Here is a 19,458-nt window from a genome sequence, read left to right on the forward strand (position 1 = left end):
GCCTGCCGATGCAGGGGACACGGATTTGTGCCCCGGTCCGGGAAGATCCCACAGGCCGCGGAGTGGCTGGGCCCGTGAGCCATGGCCGCTGAGCCTGCGTGTCCGGAGCCTGTGCTCCACAACGGGAGAGGCCACAGCAGTGAGAGGCCCGCGTACCGCAAAAAAAAAAAAAAAAAAGGGCTTTTTCAGCAATGCACACCTAAAGACAAATGAGACTAGGTTCCCTATGTGAAAAAATGTAAACAGTGTTATCTCTCAGGTTATGAATGCTTTTTATTTACTTTGATTTGTTTAATTATATTCTCCAAAATGAACATCCACGTTTTCATAATATGAAAGTAGCAATTAGCTCTTTATAAAGGCTGAGTTTTAAATTTGTTCACTCTTTGCACACAGGCATACATACAAAAAGGAGCATCAGAAAGAGTCCCAAAACATGGTACCTTGTACTTGTAAATTTAGAATAATTTCATCCGACCCCCAGTTGTTATTGGCGATGCAACTGTAATAGCCAGAATCTTCCGCCTTCACTGTCCGGATGACGAAGCTGCCGTTGCTGAAGACGCTTCTCCGCCCATCAACCGTTACGAGGCTGGGTGTCCCGTTACTACCTCACGGGAAGAAAAAGGCGCAGATTAAAGAAATTACAATCCAAGTTAGCTGAGGTTGGGGAAAAGCATAAACACTCTTTCTGAAGCAAACAACTCATCTGGAAGGTTATATTAAGTAAAAACTAAACGATGATTATATGACAGAAACAGTCACATAGCTGAGTTTTGTCCTTTGTAAAAAGTGCTGTGTTGAAGCGAGGTCCGTGTGAAGTCCTGGCTTCTGGCTGCATAGGTCAATGCTTGTCGCATCCCAATGGGAATTGCTTCTGTGGGCAGACGTGTCATTTTGACCAGAGCAGACAGGGACAACTAAATTTTGGGGTCGCTTGTAGATTCACTTAAAGTTACAGTTGTTAATGATTTTGACATAAGAAATGAACCGTGATATGCCAAGATGGTGATGAGCTGACTCTAGTATAAAGAGAGTTCCCTTGGCGACATCTTGGCCTCGGCCATGGTGACAACTGTCCAGTCATCTGTGGTCATCCCCACATCCGGTGGAATACCACTGGACCTCGGGAGCTTACTTATTTCCTTCGTATTCACTGACTTAAAAGAGGTGAGAAAGTGGTCACTGGGCCAAGACCAACATTTCAATAGTTTGTGTCTTTTAAGCACCTTTGTTTGAAACTAGGAACTCTTCCAAATCCATTTTATACCAAATCTCTAGGCTCATCAGTGAATTCCCAGCCCTTTCTTTATATCTTAATTTCTGCCTCTGAATAGAGGTAAGTTACTTTAAAAAGTTACACGAACAGAATCCATGTCACCCATTTCCTCCCTTCCGTCTCATCTGCCGTTGTTGCAATACTTCCTACTGAGCACGGAAAACCAGATTTTATATTAGCTAAGTCTTAAGGCAGTCCATGTCTTTACGTTATTTCTCAGAGCATTTGAGTTAGTGTTAGTTGGTCCATCATCTTGGAAGGAGAAGAGATAAGTGCTAATTCTCCAGTCATTTTGGGTACGTTCATCTCAGATATACAGGAGGTTTTCATGATAAGGTACAGGAAACTTCCACGGAGATTACTGGGCAGGCTAGACTGTTTTCCTCGGAAGCATTCTCTTATGAACGTAAAGCTCGGAAATTTTAGAGAATTGACAAGATAGATCAGATCCTTCTGGCGTTAAAGCTGAGATTCTTCCACCACCACCCTCAACCAACTTCCTCTCTATCGCAGAAGAGTGGGTAGTTTTCCTGGAGCTTTCAAGAGTGTACATATACAAAATTAGACCACCAGACTCAGCACGGTGTGTCTGATGTACTGAGGGCATACATTGGGTTACTGGTTACCTGTCTTTCATCCACTTTACCGCAGGAGAAGGGTCCCCAACAGCTTTACAAGGCAAGGCGATGTCTTTCATCCATGGAGTAGTCACCGTGCCACTGAAGGTCAGGATTCGGGCGGGAGCTGAACCACCAAACAGAGCAGAAGCCCAGTAACTACACAGAGTCATCTACACAGAGGCCAAGGTGACCCTCCCCAACCCAGCAACACCCCAGAAAGGAGAGTGTGTCTCTGCCAATCAATGTCATACCTGTCAACACTATTCTTGGTATCAGAGTGCGTCTAAGGGATGTTCATTGTATGAACATACAAACTGCCGAAAGCCCCTACTGTAGCGTTTTATCCCCTTGTATTGACTAAACCACAAGGACCCCAAATTCATAAGCTTCATAAGCCCAGCAGCTCCAAGATGTGCTTTCTATGAGCCCAGTTATTTTTCAAAGCACTTATTAAGCAATTTCTCTCAACACCCAAAACTGCACATTAAAACATACTTGTAATATCTGAGAGAAAAGACAAAACAAAACATAAAGTCCCAAGACGGGAAGAAGTAAAACTGTAACGACTTCTATTTATCAATTTTGTGGTACTTTCCTGACTTTATTATATCAGCTTGATCTTCAGCATAAATGTTAAGGAAAATAAACATTTCCGGACTGGCCTCTCTAGAAGAACCACTGTTTGCTTGGGGCAGTGATTCAGATGCTGGAACAGGGGCATCTCCTGGGGACATGGGCCCTGGTACAATCCCAAAGTGGCTGCAGGGCCCAGGAAGTGGAGAGGAAAAAGCCCAGGGCAGCCCCATGTCAGTAGGGGCCTCCTTGGAGACCAGAGGGGCCCTGTACTGACAGGCTCCTAGCGCCACTTTCTTGGGTGAGACACAGAAGCTGACAGAGACACCAAGATACAAGTCCTCCAGAGGTTGAATGATCTGCCCGGCCTTTGCCTTTCACTGGGACACTGCTTTCTGGGCCACTCTCTAGAAGCTCAGCCCATCTGGATGCACAGACAAGGAGCCCAGCGGTGGAAGGCAGCTCCAATCTCATGATGGACCCATAAAGATGGGACCAGTGCTGGCACCCCTGCACCATTTTGGGCTTGAGGGTTGAGATTGGCCAGCAGATGTGGGGTGCAGACTTCTCAGCAGAGTGCTGGAATGCCAGGAAAGGTGGAGTTCCCAGAGCCAACTCATGAGAAGTCAGCCTGGTCTAGAGCACAAAGCTTTCATCACTGAGGTCTGCCAGACAACTCTGACTTTTGTTGTTCTAAGCATTGGAGGCAAGAGCAGAGAGAGAGAGGAAGTGCCAGCGGGCTCAGAAGCTGGGCCTATTTTGTGCAGCAAGTATTATAGCAAAAGCCACCCATGTGTCTGAAGCAACGTTCCCCGCCTGCAGGGGAAACTGCAGTTCTTCCTCCTTAGAGAAGGGTCTTCAGAGGTGGCTCACGGATGGCACCCTTCACCTGGAAATAGAGTATTCCAGGGCACAGCCCACTTTATCACTTACTGACCTTTCTGATTTTCTATCACGGTAACAAAAATATCCTGGGCAGGTAGCATCAGATTTCTGACATTGGAAGTTTGGCATTTTCCCTTTCAAACCCTTCAGACCATCCTTTTATGATGAGGAATATCCTTGCAGCAAAATGGGGGTGATTAGGGAAACCCAGCTAGAGTTGGGGGGCTTTCAAGCTTTCTAACAGCCCCTCCCCCTGTAAGAAATATATTTTACATTGAACCCCAGAAGCTGCACACATAATGTGTGTGTAAATGAAAACACATGTACGTAGAAAAGTTCTACACATTCATGCTTACTGTGTATGATGCATTCTGATATTTTCTACTTTCTTTTCAAGCCTAGCTAGTCTAGCCCATTTGACTCTATTCCATTTTAGTTCTTTAATATGCTGGCTGTAATGCCTAAAATTAATTCCAGGACTTATGAGTGGGTTTCCACTAGGCTTTTGAAAAACACTGGTTAAAACCACTTCATCTTCAAGCCCAGCACACCTGGTTTCTAAAATTAATGTCCGTTTGTGGAAGCTGGAATTTACAGGATCCTATTCTGAAATTCTAAGACTAAGCAAACTGGAGCGGGCAAGAGAATTACCTAGAATCTTTGCTAAAAATGCAGATTCCTACTCTGGCTCTGTGATTCAGCGGATCTTGGATGGGCTCTGGGGGTCTGTCTTTGAACAAGCACCTCAGGTGATTCTGATGAGAAACCGTAGCCCACTAGCAACCTGGACACCCCTCCCAGCTCCTGTGCTGCTCCAGCCACGGGCCACGTGCTCTGCGTCTGCCCCCCACGCCCCACGCCCGGTGCTGGGCTCCTTCCCAGGATGCCGTTCCTCCAATACTGGGTGCATGGTTTCATTCTGCGGCTCCCTCCCCCAAAGCAGCAGCCCTCTTCCTGAACTTTACCCTGGATTTTTGGACCCCCCAGATTTGCCACGGCTGCCAGCCTGCCTTGATCTTCCAACAACTGCAAAACAAGCTGCACCAGCTTCCTCAGCCTGCGGTTGGCCCCGTCTGTCCAGCTTGGACCTTTCGGCCGTTATGGTTTATGGTTTGCCAGGGTCTGGGGCTCCTGGGTGGTGCCTGCCAGCCGGACGTCTGCTCCACCCCGGAGGTGTTCCCTAGCTCAGCCCCTTTCTGGAAAACCCATGGAGATCAACCCTAACTCTGGGTGAACTCCATTTAAGCATGAGACGCTGAACATTCCTGGAGAAATCCACGTACCCGGGAACCTGGGAACCGCCGTAGATTTAGTCACCAACCTCCCCTGGCCTCTCAGCTCTCCCTGTCAGTGTCGGTTTCATTAGTAAGTTTCCTCCCGCTTCTCTGCAATGATGCCTTGCTGTTGTCCCTTCTTTTCTCAAACTTCTGGTCCTTCCTTCACAGCCCCCAACTGCCTGATACTTGATACAGAAACTGGAAGACCCCAGCCGGGAGCTTCGCATTTCCTGCCACTGAACCTCTAAACCCCCTTGTGTTTCCTTCTCCAAACCTCATCCTGAGGCCGTCGGCTCCTTATCTTGTATTACCCACCCCTCCCTGTCCACGGAATCTTCCCATGGCTACACGGCGTGCTCTGCAGCTGACACGGTAAAACCTCAGAAACCAGAGCCTTGCCTGGCGTGAGACCCTGCCCTCGCTCCAGCTTCTCTTTCTTGTCACTTCTTCCTGGTGATGTACGTTTAGAGAATGTTCTGCTCAGTCCCTCTGCTTCCCCACCTCCCATTCACTTTCTCCCGTCACCCGGTCCTCACTCGCTACAACAGCTACTCTCTGGAAGGTCCCTGGGATCCCCTGAATGGCCAAACCCAAGGGCACTGCCAGTCTTGCTTCCCTTGGTCTCCCGGCAGCAGCATCTCTGTCGAATTCCTGACGTTGCCTTCCTGGTCCTACTCCTGCTGGTCTTGCCTGACACACTTTTCTTTGCCAGCTCCCGGGCCTCTCCCTCCCCAGTGCAAGCCAGCGTGTGCTTCCAGCTACCCCTGGACCTGACTCTCCACCTCCCTCTGTGGTCCAGGTGGGCTCTCCCAAGCCCAGGTGTGAGGGGTGCCTGTGTGCCAACCCCGCTCCTTCTCTGCCTCCTGCCAGATGTCTCTGAAGGGTCAGGACTCGCCCCAACGGCACAGAATCTCCAAGTGGATGGCTCTCAGTCACATCAGACTGAATGTGTCCAAAATGTCCCCATATCCTCTCACCCGCCTCACAAACCCCTTCCTCCACGGTCATCCTCTCCAGTACATGACGCCACCCCCTACAACAACGCGCGCTAGATTTGCTTGTTCGTTCTTGCTCTCCTCCTGTCCCCCGCATATCGTCCACTGAGTCCCATCACTTCTACACCCAGGACGCACCTTTCAGGCCCCTCTGCTACCACGCTAGCCCAGGCCACACTGCCTGACTGCTCGGGCTCCTGTCTGGCCTCCTGTGTTTCCCCCCTTTACCTCCCTGTGACCCACTCAGGATATAGACATCAGCATGGTCTTCAAACACACCTGCCATTAGGTGTCACGAGTACATCTACTGGTGTAAGATGTCAATGATGGAGAAAGCTGACGTGAAGTGCACAACTCTATTTACTAGCATCACAATTTCTCCATAAACCTAAAGCTGTTCTAAAAAGAAATCTTAATACACATGCACACACAAAGATAGGATCACGTCCCTCCTCTGGTTAAGACTCCACAGTGTCTTTCTATTTTGCTTAGAGTAGAATCTGAAATCCTTAACAAAGCCTTGAAGGCCCAGCCTGGCCAGGCCTTTGCCTTCCCCCACGGCTCTCCTGAGACCACTCCCCCCAACCCAGACCCACAGGTCCAGCATCCAGACCTCCGACACATGTAACTCTTCCTAGGCTGGAGGCCTTCGAACATTGGGACGCATCTTCTTCCCTCATCATGTAACTGCATTTACTCATCTTTGTGTGGCCAAGGCTCTAAGTGGGGTCTGTTCTAAAGTGGGTTCTCTAAAGCATTTACTGACGTTTGCAATTATACATGTATATTTGTGATGCTTTGTTTACTGTGTCCCCACCCAATTTGGAGCTCCACGAGGGCAGAAAGTAAACAAGTGTATTGTATATAATCCTTAGAAAAGAGTCCTGTGGGCTCACCACACCCTGTTTCCTTTTCATTCTGGACATTCAGCCTGGCTTCATCTCCAAGCTCTGCTTTGAAATTAGGTGCGACCCATGTGTCATTCTGTACAATGGAATATGGGTAAAAATGAAGTAAACACATCCACATCTGGCCCGTGAAAACCTTCTTTATGAGACTCCATGCTCTCTTTCTCCATCTACATAGCTGGAAATAAAGGACCCAGGATCTCAAATCACAAGGTGGAAGAGGCCAGGATCCCTGAGTCACCATGTGGAATGAGCCACCCAGGAAAGCCACCCAGTCCAGAAACATTTGTTTGGTCTGGGTTATCAGGTTAAGCCACTGACACAAGATATTTTGCTACAGCAGTCAAGCTCCCTTGACAAAATCACCCCTGTATTGCTAGCATAATGCCTGACATATAGTAAGCACTCAAAATGATTTATTAAATAACCAAATGACACTTAATCTCCCCAGACAAGTCCTATTCCCATGGAAATAGCCACTTTCCAGTTGTTTCCCCTCTGAGTATGGCACATCCTCTACCGTAGCCAAGCCATTCCTGGCTGGGTCTGGAGATGTAACATTGAATGAACAAGAGTACAGAAGAGGTGAGGCTATCTCTAACCCTACATCTTATGTTGCAGTTCTTTTTTTTTAATCCCACAGTCCTGATGCCCTTTGATAATCACTGTTTTCTAAATGTTAGAATGTGTATGTTGGGGGTAGCTGGATATTATGATCAAAGAGTACAACAGACAAAAAAAATCCACTGTTTATATTCCTTACCAACAATACGCTTATTTTCTATTTGAATTTATGGTCAAAGTGTGACACCACTCTCTTTTTCCTTCACTACTTTATCCTGCCTCTTTCTTAGCTGTCACATTACCAGCATGTTATCAAGAACTCTTAGAGGGAAAGTTGGAATCTTGGAATGTTTATTTTCTCTTTCAGGCACCTAGAAACCTTATGAGTAATAAACTGCCAATGTGGCGTATTCCCAAACCCGGGACAACTCCTGTTGGCCTGGAATTGTGAGGTAAATGCATTTATTCATGACAAGTGCTAACTTAGGGGGACTCTAACCACTGCATGGTAGCAATTACCAGAAGTAGAATAAGTAGAATAATTCTGTGTCCAAACGTGCTTTTTAGGGCCAGATTTAACATCTCAATGTGAAGATATTACATTCACTTTTAAGAACTTTTTCTTCCTAAAACAAACTTCCTTTTGTTACTTAAGGTCTTTGTATACAGCATTCCATCAATAGAAGAAGAACTAATGATTTTCTTATATTCGTAAGGTTCTAAATTCCATAGACCAAAAAAATAGACATTTCTCTTTAAGAAGCACGAGACCCGATTTTGAAGATACTAGAACTTGCTTGGGAAGCTGTTATGCAGTGATTTTCACCTACCCAAAGGGGTGAATGGGGGCTCTTTTTCCTAATTTCCCCCAAGGCATTGGAAGTTGTAAAGCCACTCATCCTTAGGAGGATGCTTTCCTGATGTGCACAAAAACCCAGTGCCAGCTAGCAGCAAATCTATTTCTTGGGCTGAAATGTGATAACACATGGTATTCTGGTTTACTTTATCTTTAGGGCATTTTAAGCTTTATTTCAGAGAGAATAGAGACTTAAAACCAGTCGAATAGTCATAGGCAATGAGGCCCTTACCATAATGGGTGGCATACCTTTAGCTACTGGCTCCACCGTGATGATTTCACTGCTGTTACCTCTCCCGGCTGAGGTCACGGCCACCACCCAGACGCTGTACTGCCGATTCCGACTCAGGTTAGGAATTCTGTAGGAAAATGAGTCAGGAGAGGCTTCAAACTCGCTGATCACCTGTGAGAGGAGACATAAATGTTCCCACATTCAAGGAGGCCAATGGCACAAATGGATCTCCTAAAGGAATGCTTATTAACACATTATCTGTTATAAGAAACAAAAGCCACCTCTCATCCCTCTCTAAAAGGCTGGATCTGCAATATCTACATAGTCTGAATTTGTCTATGCAGCAGCTATGACAGCCACCAATGAGTAATTTAACCCTTTACATTATGGGTCATGGCACGGCTGTTTTCTGCTGGGATGGAATAACAAGAACCAGATGGACCCTTCTACCTGAGACAACCAAAGAACACACAAAATATAGGAAACAACTTCAAAGGCATTGCACATCAGGTAATGAAGGACAGTGATCATCCCCCTGAAATATGGGAAATAAATGAGGTGAGGCCAACAGTTGCAGGGTTGCTACATTTTTGTGAGAGTTGCCAGGCCATGGCACAGAGAAGGGAACCCAGGAAGAGTCCAGCAGCCTCCCTGAGTCAAGGAGACAGAGCTGAGAGCCTGGAAGGGGGCTGGAGTCCACAAGACAGAGCACCGGGAAGACAGCTACATGGAGAATCTGAAGAGGGCCCCACTTGCATCTTCAGCTGAGCAGATGTGTGCATGAGGAGAAACTATCTGAGGCCAGGGAAAGAACCACCTGAAAGGATTGGAGGTCCCAGTGCTCAGCTTTCACGCAGGGCTGGGAATAGTGCCTGCCCCCAGCAGCCAGACTGGAAGCCCTCAAGATCCATGGAACCATTGGGCAGAGTGCCTAAGGGTCTTACCTTGGTGGTGGGGAAGAATTAGCCCTAGACTGAACACCATACTGGTATTGCTTAGCAAATATTAAACACAAGATTCACAAAGATCAAATTGTCACCAAGGAACTGAACTGCATCTAAGAATAAAAGTCAAAAATTTTACAGGAATAAAAATATCCAGTACCCTGTAAGGTAAAAGTCACAATGTTTGGCATTCAATAAAAATTTTCTAGATATGAATAACCCAACTATCTAGCAACTTGTGAACAGATAAAATGTGTTGCATCCATACAATGGAGGATTATTCAACAATAGAAAAAATGAAGTACCAATACATGCTTAACTTGGATGGATCTTGAAAGCATTATACTAGGTGAAAGAAGCCAATCACAGGAAACTATACATTTATGATTCCTTGTATGAAATGTCCAGAATAGGCAAATCCATAGAGACAGAAAGTAGATTAGTGGTTGCCAGGGGCAGGGTGGGAGAGTGGAAGAATGGGGATATATTGTTATAGGGTATGGGATTTTCTGGTGGGGGATTATGAATGTTCTAAAATTAGATAATGATGTGGATTGTGCAACTCTCTGAATATTCTAAAAGCCACTGAATTGTATACTCTAAAAGCATGAATTTCATGGTATGTGAATTATAACTCAAAAAAGCTATTATAATGGATGGACCTAGAGATTATCATACCAAGTGAAGTAAGTCAGAAAGAGAAAGACAAATACCATATGATTGATATCACTTATATGTGGAATCTAAAATATGACACATATGAACTTATCTATGAAACAGAAACAGACTCACAGACATAGAGAACAGACTTGGTGGTTGCCAAGGGAGAGGGGGGTGGGGGAGGGATGGATTGGGAGTTGGGGATTAGCAGATGCAAACTAGTATATATAGAATGGATAAACAACAAGGGAACTATATTCGATATCCTGTGATAAACCATAATGTAAAAGAATATAAAAAATAATATATATATGTATAACTGAATCACTTTGCTGTACAGCAGAAATTAACACTTTTTAAAAACATCTTTATTGGAGTATAATTACTTTACATTGTTGTGTTAGTTCCTGTTGTATAACAAAATGAATCAGCTATACGTATACATATATCCCCATATCCCTCCCCTCTTGCGTCTCCCTCCCACCCTCCCTGTCTCACCCTCCCTGTCCCACTCCTCTAGGTGGACACAAAGCACCGAGCTGATCTCCCTGTGCTATGTGGCTGCTTCCCACTAGCTATCTCTTTTACATTGGTAGTGTATATATGTCTATGCCACTCTTCGTCCCAGCTTACTGTTCCCCCCCTCCCCATGTCCTCAAGTCCATTCTGTACGTCTGCATCTTTATTCCTCCCTGCCCCTAGTTTCTTCAGAAACTTTTTTTTTAGATTCCATATATATGTTAGCATATGGTATTTTTTTTCTCTTTCTGACTTATTTCACTCTGTACTACCATATGACCCAGCAAACACAACACTTTAAATCAACTATATTTCAATAAAATAAATTTTTTTAAAACTGCTATAAAAAATTCCAAGGATGATTATAATTTTTGTGACTTTCTGTTTGAATAATTTAAAAAAAAATCCCACAAGGACTCAGAGGCAAAAAAAAAAAAAAAAAAATTCCAGAAATGCAAAGAAACAAATAAGAAAAAAGGACTCATAAAGAAAATAAAATTTAATCGATCAAAATTGACCCATAGGGCTTCCCTGGTGGCACAGTGGTTGAGAGTCCGCCTGCCGATTCAGGGGACATGGGTTCATGCCCCGGTCCGGGAAGATCCCACATGCCGCGGAGTGGCTGGGCCCGTGAGCCATGGCCGCTGAGCCTGCGCGTCCGGAGCCTGTGCTCCGCAACGGGAGAGGCCACAACAGTGAGAGGCCTGCGTACCGCAAAAAAAAAAAAAAAAAAAAAAAAGGGTGCAGAGTCCTTAGTTAAAACTCAGTCACTACCCTGTCTATAAGCTACAATTGGCCCTTATTTATTTAGTTTTTACCTGAAACATGAAGCATAGCTAAAATCAATGATAAAACTATGATTTCTCATGCAACAATATTTGTTTCACCATTTACAGAGAAGACTAAGCAAAAGTTGAAGTAAAAGAGGTTTATTTATACAAACTTCCCCCAGTTGGAATGACCTTTCTCTAAGAATTAGGATGGAAAATAAGAGTCAAGCTATTCAGGGGTTCCTACTGGTAATTTGGGAAAATTGGTTGCAGTGGTGCTACCACTATGCTCCCCTGATGACTGCCATAAAATTGGGCACCGGTTATTTGGTCTCAGTAGCAGGGCAAGCAGAAAATTGACTGAACAATTTAAATAATTGAAGAGTTGATTCGTTTTCTTTGTTATACATGTAACTGGATATTAAATGTGACTTTTCCTATTATCATGAAGTTTTAGCAGTGTCCTTAAGAGGTGAGAATAGTCCCAAAGATGCCAGTACTTTCTTTCCTTACAAAAATGTGAGACCACCTATGCAGGGATTTCTGATTCTAATGTTTTGACCGTCACTTATCTCTGGGTCCCATAAGAAGCTGAGTCAAGAATAGGATATTTTTGTTGAGAGATGTCTGTGTACATTCCCATCTATGGGTGGTAGGGCCTTTGAACTCACCGTAGAGATAGGTGAGTCACCTTTGAGAAGGTTAAAGGCTAGCCTTGCTCACAAAAGGAGAGAAGGCTAGGACTAGCTGTCACTTGCAGGTGCTTGGTTAAGGATGCTCACACGTGGACGCTGTAAGGGAGAGCAAGGCTAGCTGTCTCCAGAGGGATGCCTGCAGGTAGGAGATGTCTCCAATAGAGGGGGGTACTGAAAATTATATAATATTTGTTTTAAACAGCATTACTTATCCATAGATGGTGCATAATTCAACCATTGCTAACAAGTTCAAGACGTGGCAACAGGTAAGAGAAAAAGAGCTAAATGGGAAAAAGGGTAATCAGAAACCCATTCAGGGTAGTGAAGCAAATCTATTTGTTTAAACCCTTCTCAATGTTCAGCCAAATATGCTTGTTCTGGGAAAGAGGGAGGATGACTATTACTTCCTATGGAACATTTTCCTTAAAATTTTATATGATGTATAATAGCATTGATTATATTTACATTTCCTTAATTTTCTTTTTATTTGATACCAGATTTTCCAACACAAGGATTGAATCATGTTTAAACTGACTTGCCAATTTCTACCTGCGTTCCATTATATGATACTACCTCCCAAATACTGGGAATGCTCAGTGAGAGGCATTGATTTTATTTCCAGATTTTCCCTGATACTTCAGCTAGGCTGATCCTTCAAAGACTTTGAAGCATTAAATGAGCATGGAGGGACAGAATGGAAAATAGAATAGAAAATAACAAAGCAGAGCTACACTCTAAGGGCAACAAGATAGGAAATGGTAGCATAAAGAAACACAGACTCCCAGTGTAGTTTCTTAGGGATGAATGAATCAAATTTGTCAAAAGGAGAAATTTATGGGGAGGGAGAGAAAGACACTTTTCTCTATATTTAAATATCTAAATATGTAATTTTCTTCTGGTAGATCTTTAACTCTCTAGTCTCATCATTTTCAGAGTCAGGACAGAGATATTAGTCATTTTAGAAGATCTTATTCCTACAATATGAATTAATCTTGAATGGATTACTATAATTGGGCTAAACCTTTGTTTTAAGGGAAGGCTTGTGTTACTTCATGACCTGTGGGAAAACAAAACCAATCAACATTGAGAAAGCTCTGATGCCAGGTATATGACTTGTGTATGCTTGGTTCTCGATGGGAAATTCTGCCCCACAGCTCATTTTTAATTCTGGTTGGTGCCATCATGATGGAGCGGACAGGGCATTTGTGGATTGGGGTGGCCAATATTCTGTGCCCATCATAAATTCCTGTTAGCCATTTGAGAAAATGTTGTTCTTTCTCATCTAAAAATATTTAAACATGCTTATTCTATCAGAATCCAGAGTTAACTGACATTGATTATTAATTAATCACTCTCAGTTGCAATCCTCCAAGTGGCAGCGAGTTATGTGTTTCTTGGTCAATCAGAGGTTGTTGAATAAGAAGAACAGGGTTCTTCTCTTTAGCTGGTGTCACGTAACAGGGGCAGTCCATAGTTTTCTTGAGGGAAGACTTCAGTATTCTTTCAAGACACACACTTAAATTATAAAATGTGTAAGTAGTTTATCTATTGAGCTATTGCAAATATCATGCTTCAAATCAAATGTTCATGGGTTTTTGCTCTGGGAGGTAGATGGGGTATTATGCCAGCACCATTGCACTGGAAGTGTGGAGGCTGATGTGATTAGAAATATGTGTATGATGAGGCTTGACAACAGGTACAGGACATCTGGGGCCAGCCATACAAGCTCGCTGGACTACAGATCTTTCCTTTGGGCTGTGCAGATGCTCTTAATACCATGCCTAGTAATAATAAAAGCTCATAAATTGTTGCTGAGTTTGAATTCATAGACGCTTATTGAGTTCAATTCCATTGTATAGATTATAAGGTAAGTTTGCTCGTCAAGGAAGGAGATACAACCATGGTTTGGCAAATGGAGGAACAATTAAAATAAGGCAACTGACAAATTCTTACTAAAATCTAGAAATAAAATCATTTGAATTCCCTTCCTCAAACTATCCCTGTCATAGTCAAGGACATGAATTCACATTTGTAAAATGCCTAGGAAAATAAATGGGAACTTCATGCATTTGATTTAAAAAAAATATTTATAGCAAGTTTTTACAAGGCTTCTGACATGCTTGCCTCCCTAAAATTGTACCCAGAGTGGGAAATACAGCTAACGATATTCACCTTTCGACACCCAGGCCAGAGAGCTCACATTTCCAGTGTTCTGCCTTTCTGTGTTATGGCTTTAGGTCTGGTGGGTGGAGTAATGCATTTCTGAGGAACTCAATAGTATCCTCCTCAAAATGATGTGAAGGTTGCTTACGTTAGTCTTATCCTAATGCTTTAATATCACCCCATGAAAAGGCAAGGAACAGCATGTTCCAGTCCTACTTTCACTCCAGAATTATTCTTGTCTTGGGATGCTGGTGTATTATTTTTCCTTTCATGTCTAAGATACTTTTTAACCAGTAAATAAGATAAAATTAGCCACAATGAGCTACTTTAAATGATCTTTAGTAATTTCTATAAAACTGGATGTTTACCCAATAGTGGCTGAATCCATTTTCAAATCTCTTACACTATTTAGCTGAACAGATGAACTTGTAAAGCCTTGTAAAGCCTTCTTTAATCCCCTCAATCAGGTGTTATATTTTCCCTTTGTTTATATGTCCCTTATGGTCCTTATCATTATTGCCCTCTGGATTAGTCTCCATGTAACAGTTTTTTTTTTTTCATTTCTTTTCTGTGGTTGATTTCTAGTTACATGCAGGTGTGGTCAGAAAAGATGTTTGAAATAATTCCCATACTCTTAAATATGTTGAGGCTTGCTTTGTGTCCTAGTATGGGGTCAATCCTAGAGTGCCCTTTGGATTATAATCTTGCATGTTCTTACCATCACTCCCCCATGGACGCTTCAGGCTCTCTGAGTGGGCCTTGCCTCACCCTCTGCCCTCCACTTATCCCCCAGGGATCCTAGGCTAGAATGTTGCAGGGTTGGGACCCGCTAACCACTCTTTGGAATGGACTGAGGAAATGTATGTTGTCTTAGTGACTTTAATAATGACCTATAATTTATTTGAGTACAACAGAAAAAAATGTGTAGAGGATGACTATGGAGTTGCAGGCTGCTCAGATCAAATTATTCAGCATTTCTGATGGATATAAACAGAATTCCCCTTTAAAAAATTTCAATTAAGTTTTTAATGAAACACTAATTCTATCAAAGAAACATGGTACTTTAAAAAGTTTTAACATCTAATTATTAACATCCTATTTTTAAAAAAATTGAATGCTATGATTTCATAGATAGAATGTTCACAGCAGTGACTAAAAAAACCTCCAAAGCAGAATAAACAAAATGATAGCTCTTTTAATTATAGGGCAATGACTCTTTCACAGCATATAACATCTTTCTGTTTAGTGGCAGAGAAATAGCCTCAATTACATGAAGAATAAACAGTTAGCTGGATCAATTTAAGATTTGCCTCTTTTTAAGATTTCTATGTGTAATACATTTTGATCTGATTTCCATTTTATTTCATTATTTTCATCTCTAGAAGAAGATAATACAGCACAAAGATCTTCCTAATGGAATAGACTAAGATGGCCAGCTCTCATAGAAATAATAGCATATTAAAGTTACTTGTTTTATCTTAGTCAATTTTGGTGGTTTCCTCTGTACTTTACCAAGATCACTCTATCGGCTATTATATAAATGACTATGGGCTACTTTTAAAAAAGACTTTCAAACATAAAATATTTTAATTTTGGGTCTCCCAAATGTAAAAATTATTGTTATAATGTTTTGCAAGTGAATTAAAGTTGATATGCAGAAAAGGCATGAAAGAAACTAGTTTCTCCATGCTATTGTTTAGAATCAGTGCATTTTCCCAATAGACAGACTGACATTACAGGATCCTTATATTTCCCACTCTCTTTCAAAGAAAATCACCTCCATTTACTACAGTTTTGTCTTATCCTTTCCCTGTTGTCATACCATCTGCCAAACAAATGATCTCTCTGTAAAAAAGCTTTATTAATTTAACTTGATTGCTATCATCTATTCAACAAATTTTGCACAAAAGAACTGGTTTAGCATTACATAACTTCTCACAATATAAGAAAGAAATTGTGAGAAAGGCTGTTCTAGGTTATAAATGTAATATAGGTATAATATATAGTTTTGGAAAAAAATAGCCATTCTTAATTCTTAATTGAAAATGATCTGAAGCCATTTATTTCCTTAAATAGTACCCCATGTCTGTATCAGACCAAGTCAAAAAGATGATATGTTTTCAAAGCTGGAATCTTTCAAAAGCTCCCAAAGCTAGTTGATCAAAAGGGCATTTTCATCTGTGGCTACTTTGGAGGCAGTAAGAAGCAGTGGAGAAGTTTACACCGCTGTCTAGTCTGAATGAATGGCAGTTCAAAGCCAGAATGTGTATTGGCAATTTATCTGCAAAATTGGGCAGGCAATCTTGTGAGACTGTGCTCGAAGAGTGATTTTTAGGGCTTGTTTCTGTACAGAAATTCCATTTGAATAAATGATTCTGCTTCCCTTTGTTCAATAAAGTCCAAAATCGGGTTCAGGATTTTAAAGTCCAAGCTTTCTCCCAACCTTAGCATAGGGGTCGCCTGCATTTTGACCTATTATAGCAACTGGACAGCTTCACTTGATGCCCAATGAAACTGAAGCACCACAGATGATGATTTAAAAAAATTAAAATATGGACTTAACAGAAATATTGAGCAGTTATTGGCTGGTTCATTGAGGATAGATAAAGAACTAGATTATTGTTCTTCATCTTTTTAAAGAACTAGATTATAAAAGATAGCATGTACTTCCCCTCACTCCCCCAAAGAGTTGGAGTCTAATAAATATATGTAAATTGCAGCACAAAAAAATTTAAAGCAGATTTAGAACATATTTCATCAGAACTGGCCATGAAATACTGAGATATTTCTAAGGAAGCTCAAGAATATATTGATACTTCCCCAGAAATTTTATAAAACCAGAGTTGGTTTTCATATGCTTAGCTGTAGGTCTGTCTCAAGGAAGCTTTTCTAGTTTTCTCCCAGTCATATAATAAGATGCTGAGTGCTAGAGTAGAGTTCAGTTAATCTCAAGAGCATAGAGAGCCTAATGCATGCCTGTCACACAGAGGTGCCCAAAAAAGATCTGCTGACATGTGATTAATTGCGTACATGTATGTGAAACATGACTGTGTATTCTTTGGGTGACTTTTGGAAACTCCATAATTTACAGCTTTGCCATTACAGAATAAAGAGGTCCAGCAATAAGTCATTTAGCTGGAACTGTGGCAGAATGATTTCCATGTCAGTGATTCAAAAGCACAGGCATTTAATCTAAATCCTTAGGGGATGGAAAGCATCCCAAAGTATATAACACACTTTTCCTGCCTTATTAAGCAGAAACTTCATTATACAGTTTAACCTCTATTGGTTGACTCATAGCCGTCATCCATAAAATTTAATTCAACATAGCATTTGCTGAACATCTACTATGTCACCATAATACCGGGGTTTCCAAAGGTATAACAGTAACTAACTGTGGTTCCTGTACTTAAGAAACTGATGTGCCACTGCGGGGGCTCAGTTATGCACCCCTCCAACAGTGATACAAGAGATTATGCTTACGTCAAAGAGAGGTTAAAAATCAGTGCCGGGGATGCTGAGGCGAGATGGGGCTAGCTTCCCTGGGGAAGGCAGTAGGCTGTTAGGGTGAAGAGCCTGGTTCCTGAGCTCAGACCCCTGTGGGCTACAGACCCTGTCTTTACCTTGCTAAGCTGCATGGTCCTGGGCAGGCTGCCCAGTCTCCATGTCAGCACCAGTACAGAGAAGAGAATAAAAACAACCCCTCTTGCATAAGGTAATCATCAGAATTAACTGATGAAAGCAGTATTTTTAAAAATGTGGTCCAAAGAAGCAATTTAGTGGGCCTGGAAATCATTTAAAAAATAAAAGAAGAGAAAAAAATCCAATATAACAGAAAAGATCAGAGTGCATCATGGGTAGTAAGTGAAGTTTTGTTTACAAGGCTTTTGCTGTGTGTGTGTACTGGAGTGTGATCATAAAATATATTTCCAATTGTGAAAAAACAAGTTTGGAAACTATAAGCATAAAGCATTTAACACATAGCAGCTAGAATATGGCAAGTGCTCAAAAACGTTAGAATAAATAATGTGGCATTTAAGTTGAGCCTTAAGAATAAACGTTATTACATGGGAGGATGAGAGGGAAAAGACAAGGAGGAGGAGAACCTAATACACACACACAGTACACACACACAACACACACACACATGCACGTACACACACACACACAGGAGACACAGTGTGTCTTAGATTTTGGATGGAGGAGGGTTAGTAGAATAGGAGACTGAACAGCCACTGGAGCTGGGTAATGGAAATCTGCACAGGTCATCTTGAGAATTCTGGACTATTTTTAGGTAAAAAGGGAGAAGTTATCCAAGAAATTTGCACAAGGGCATGACATGATCGGACAAAGAATATGGAAGAATAATTATGACAGTGATGCAGACAGTGGAAGGGAATGGATATGGGTAGTGGAAAGGCCTCTGCCCTAGTTTGGTTTCCCAAGCAAGGGCTTGAGCCAAAGCAATGGTGGTGGGAGTGAAAGGAAGGGAGAGGATTAGAAAGATGTTGTGGAGAAAGACTCTCCATGACACAATGTCACTTTGCTGGTGCTATTTCCCTTGGTCAGAAAACCCTCTCATCAGGTACAATTCTTCCCCTCCTGCAAGCCAGGGCTGTATATATGTCCTAAGTAACAGTCTCTGACCTGATTATTTGAGTAACACCCTCCTACCTGACTCCTGTGTCAGCCAGTGCTGTCCATGTCACTGTTGTGTCGTTTGCCACACCACACAGAGCAGTGACCATGTCTAGTATTTTCTGCCCTCCCTAGAACTAGGAACTTCTCAAACAAAGACACTCTATCCTTTGTCCTTGCAGTCCCATGGTTATATTAGAGTTGTTCTCCAAACATTCTGGTTTGCCTGTCTTCTGGGTATGTGTTCAGATTGTATTCCTGGTTCCCTTGTGGTTAAGTGAGGCTATGTGATGGATTCTAGCCATTGATTTGTGCTGGAGCATTTAATGCCTATGTCAGACCCTCCAGAGATTTCTTTCCCTCTGCCATAAAACCCACATGGGTCCTTCTTGGAGTGAGGATAACATGGATCAGAGCTACCACCAACTCACAATGAACATGAATGTGAAAGAAAAATAAAACTGTTATTGGTGGAAATCACTGAGATTTTTTAGGCATGCTTGTTACACAGCATAACTCAGCTTCTCCTGACTGATACACCTCAGACTCTGGCTCAGCCCTTGGCACAGGGTAGCCCTCTACAGAGATTTGCTGGGTAAGTGAAGAAATGATTTGGAAACCAATCAGATAATGAGTGGAAAGGGAGAACAGGAGTCAAAGGTAAGCTAAGGCTTAGCTTTGTCTAAGGTAATCATTAGCTTAGTCAAAGGTAATGATTAGCTTAGTTGAGAAACAGTAACAGAAGCAGGGGCAAGAATGAATTTGGTTCTGGACATGTTGGATGTGGTGGGGTTTCCAAGAAGACATGGATGGTAGGAAGTTGACAATATAGGACTGATTGGTTCTCTAAGATTGTCAGGGTTAGAGATAAACATTTTGA

The 19,458-nt window shown here is 42.3% G+C and overlaps 1 protein-coding gene across 2 annotated transcripts in view; it reads right to left on the bottom strand.

Annotated features, from left to right (window-relative positions):
* The window catches only part of DSCAM (DS cell adhesion molecule), a gene marked incomplete at both ends in the record, with an annotated part of 740,068 nt that overhangs the window by 61,942 nt on the left and 658,668 nt on the right, over positions 1-19,458 (bottom strand). For both annotated transcript variants that reach the window (XM_082624816.1, XM_082624817.1), the window contains 3 exons: positions 444-607; positions 1,906-2,023; positions 8,207-8,360. In XM_082624816.1, coding sequence (XP_082480942.1) covers positions 444-607; positions 1,906-2,023; positions 8,207-8,360 — 436 coding nt within the window. The remainder of the gene's footprint in view (positions 1-443; positions 608-1,905; positions 2,024-8,206; positions 8,361-19,458) is intronic.

The sequence above is a fragment of the Mesoplodon mirus genome (genome assembly GCF_964341445.2).
Source record: "Mesoplodon mirus genome assembly, chromosome: 6".
In the NCBI taxonomy this organism is placed as follows: Eukaryota; Metazoa; Chordata; class Mammalia; order Artiodactyla; family Ziphiidae; genus Mesoplodon; species Mesoplodon mirus.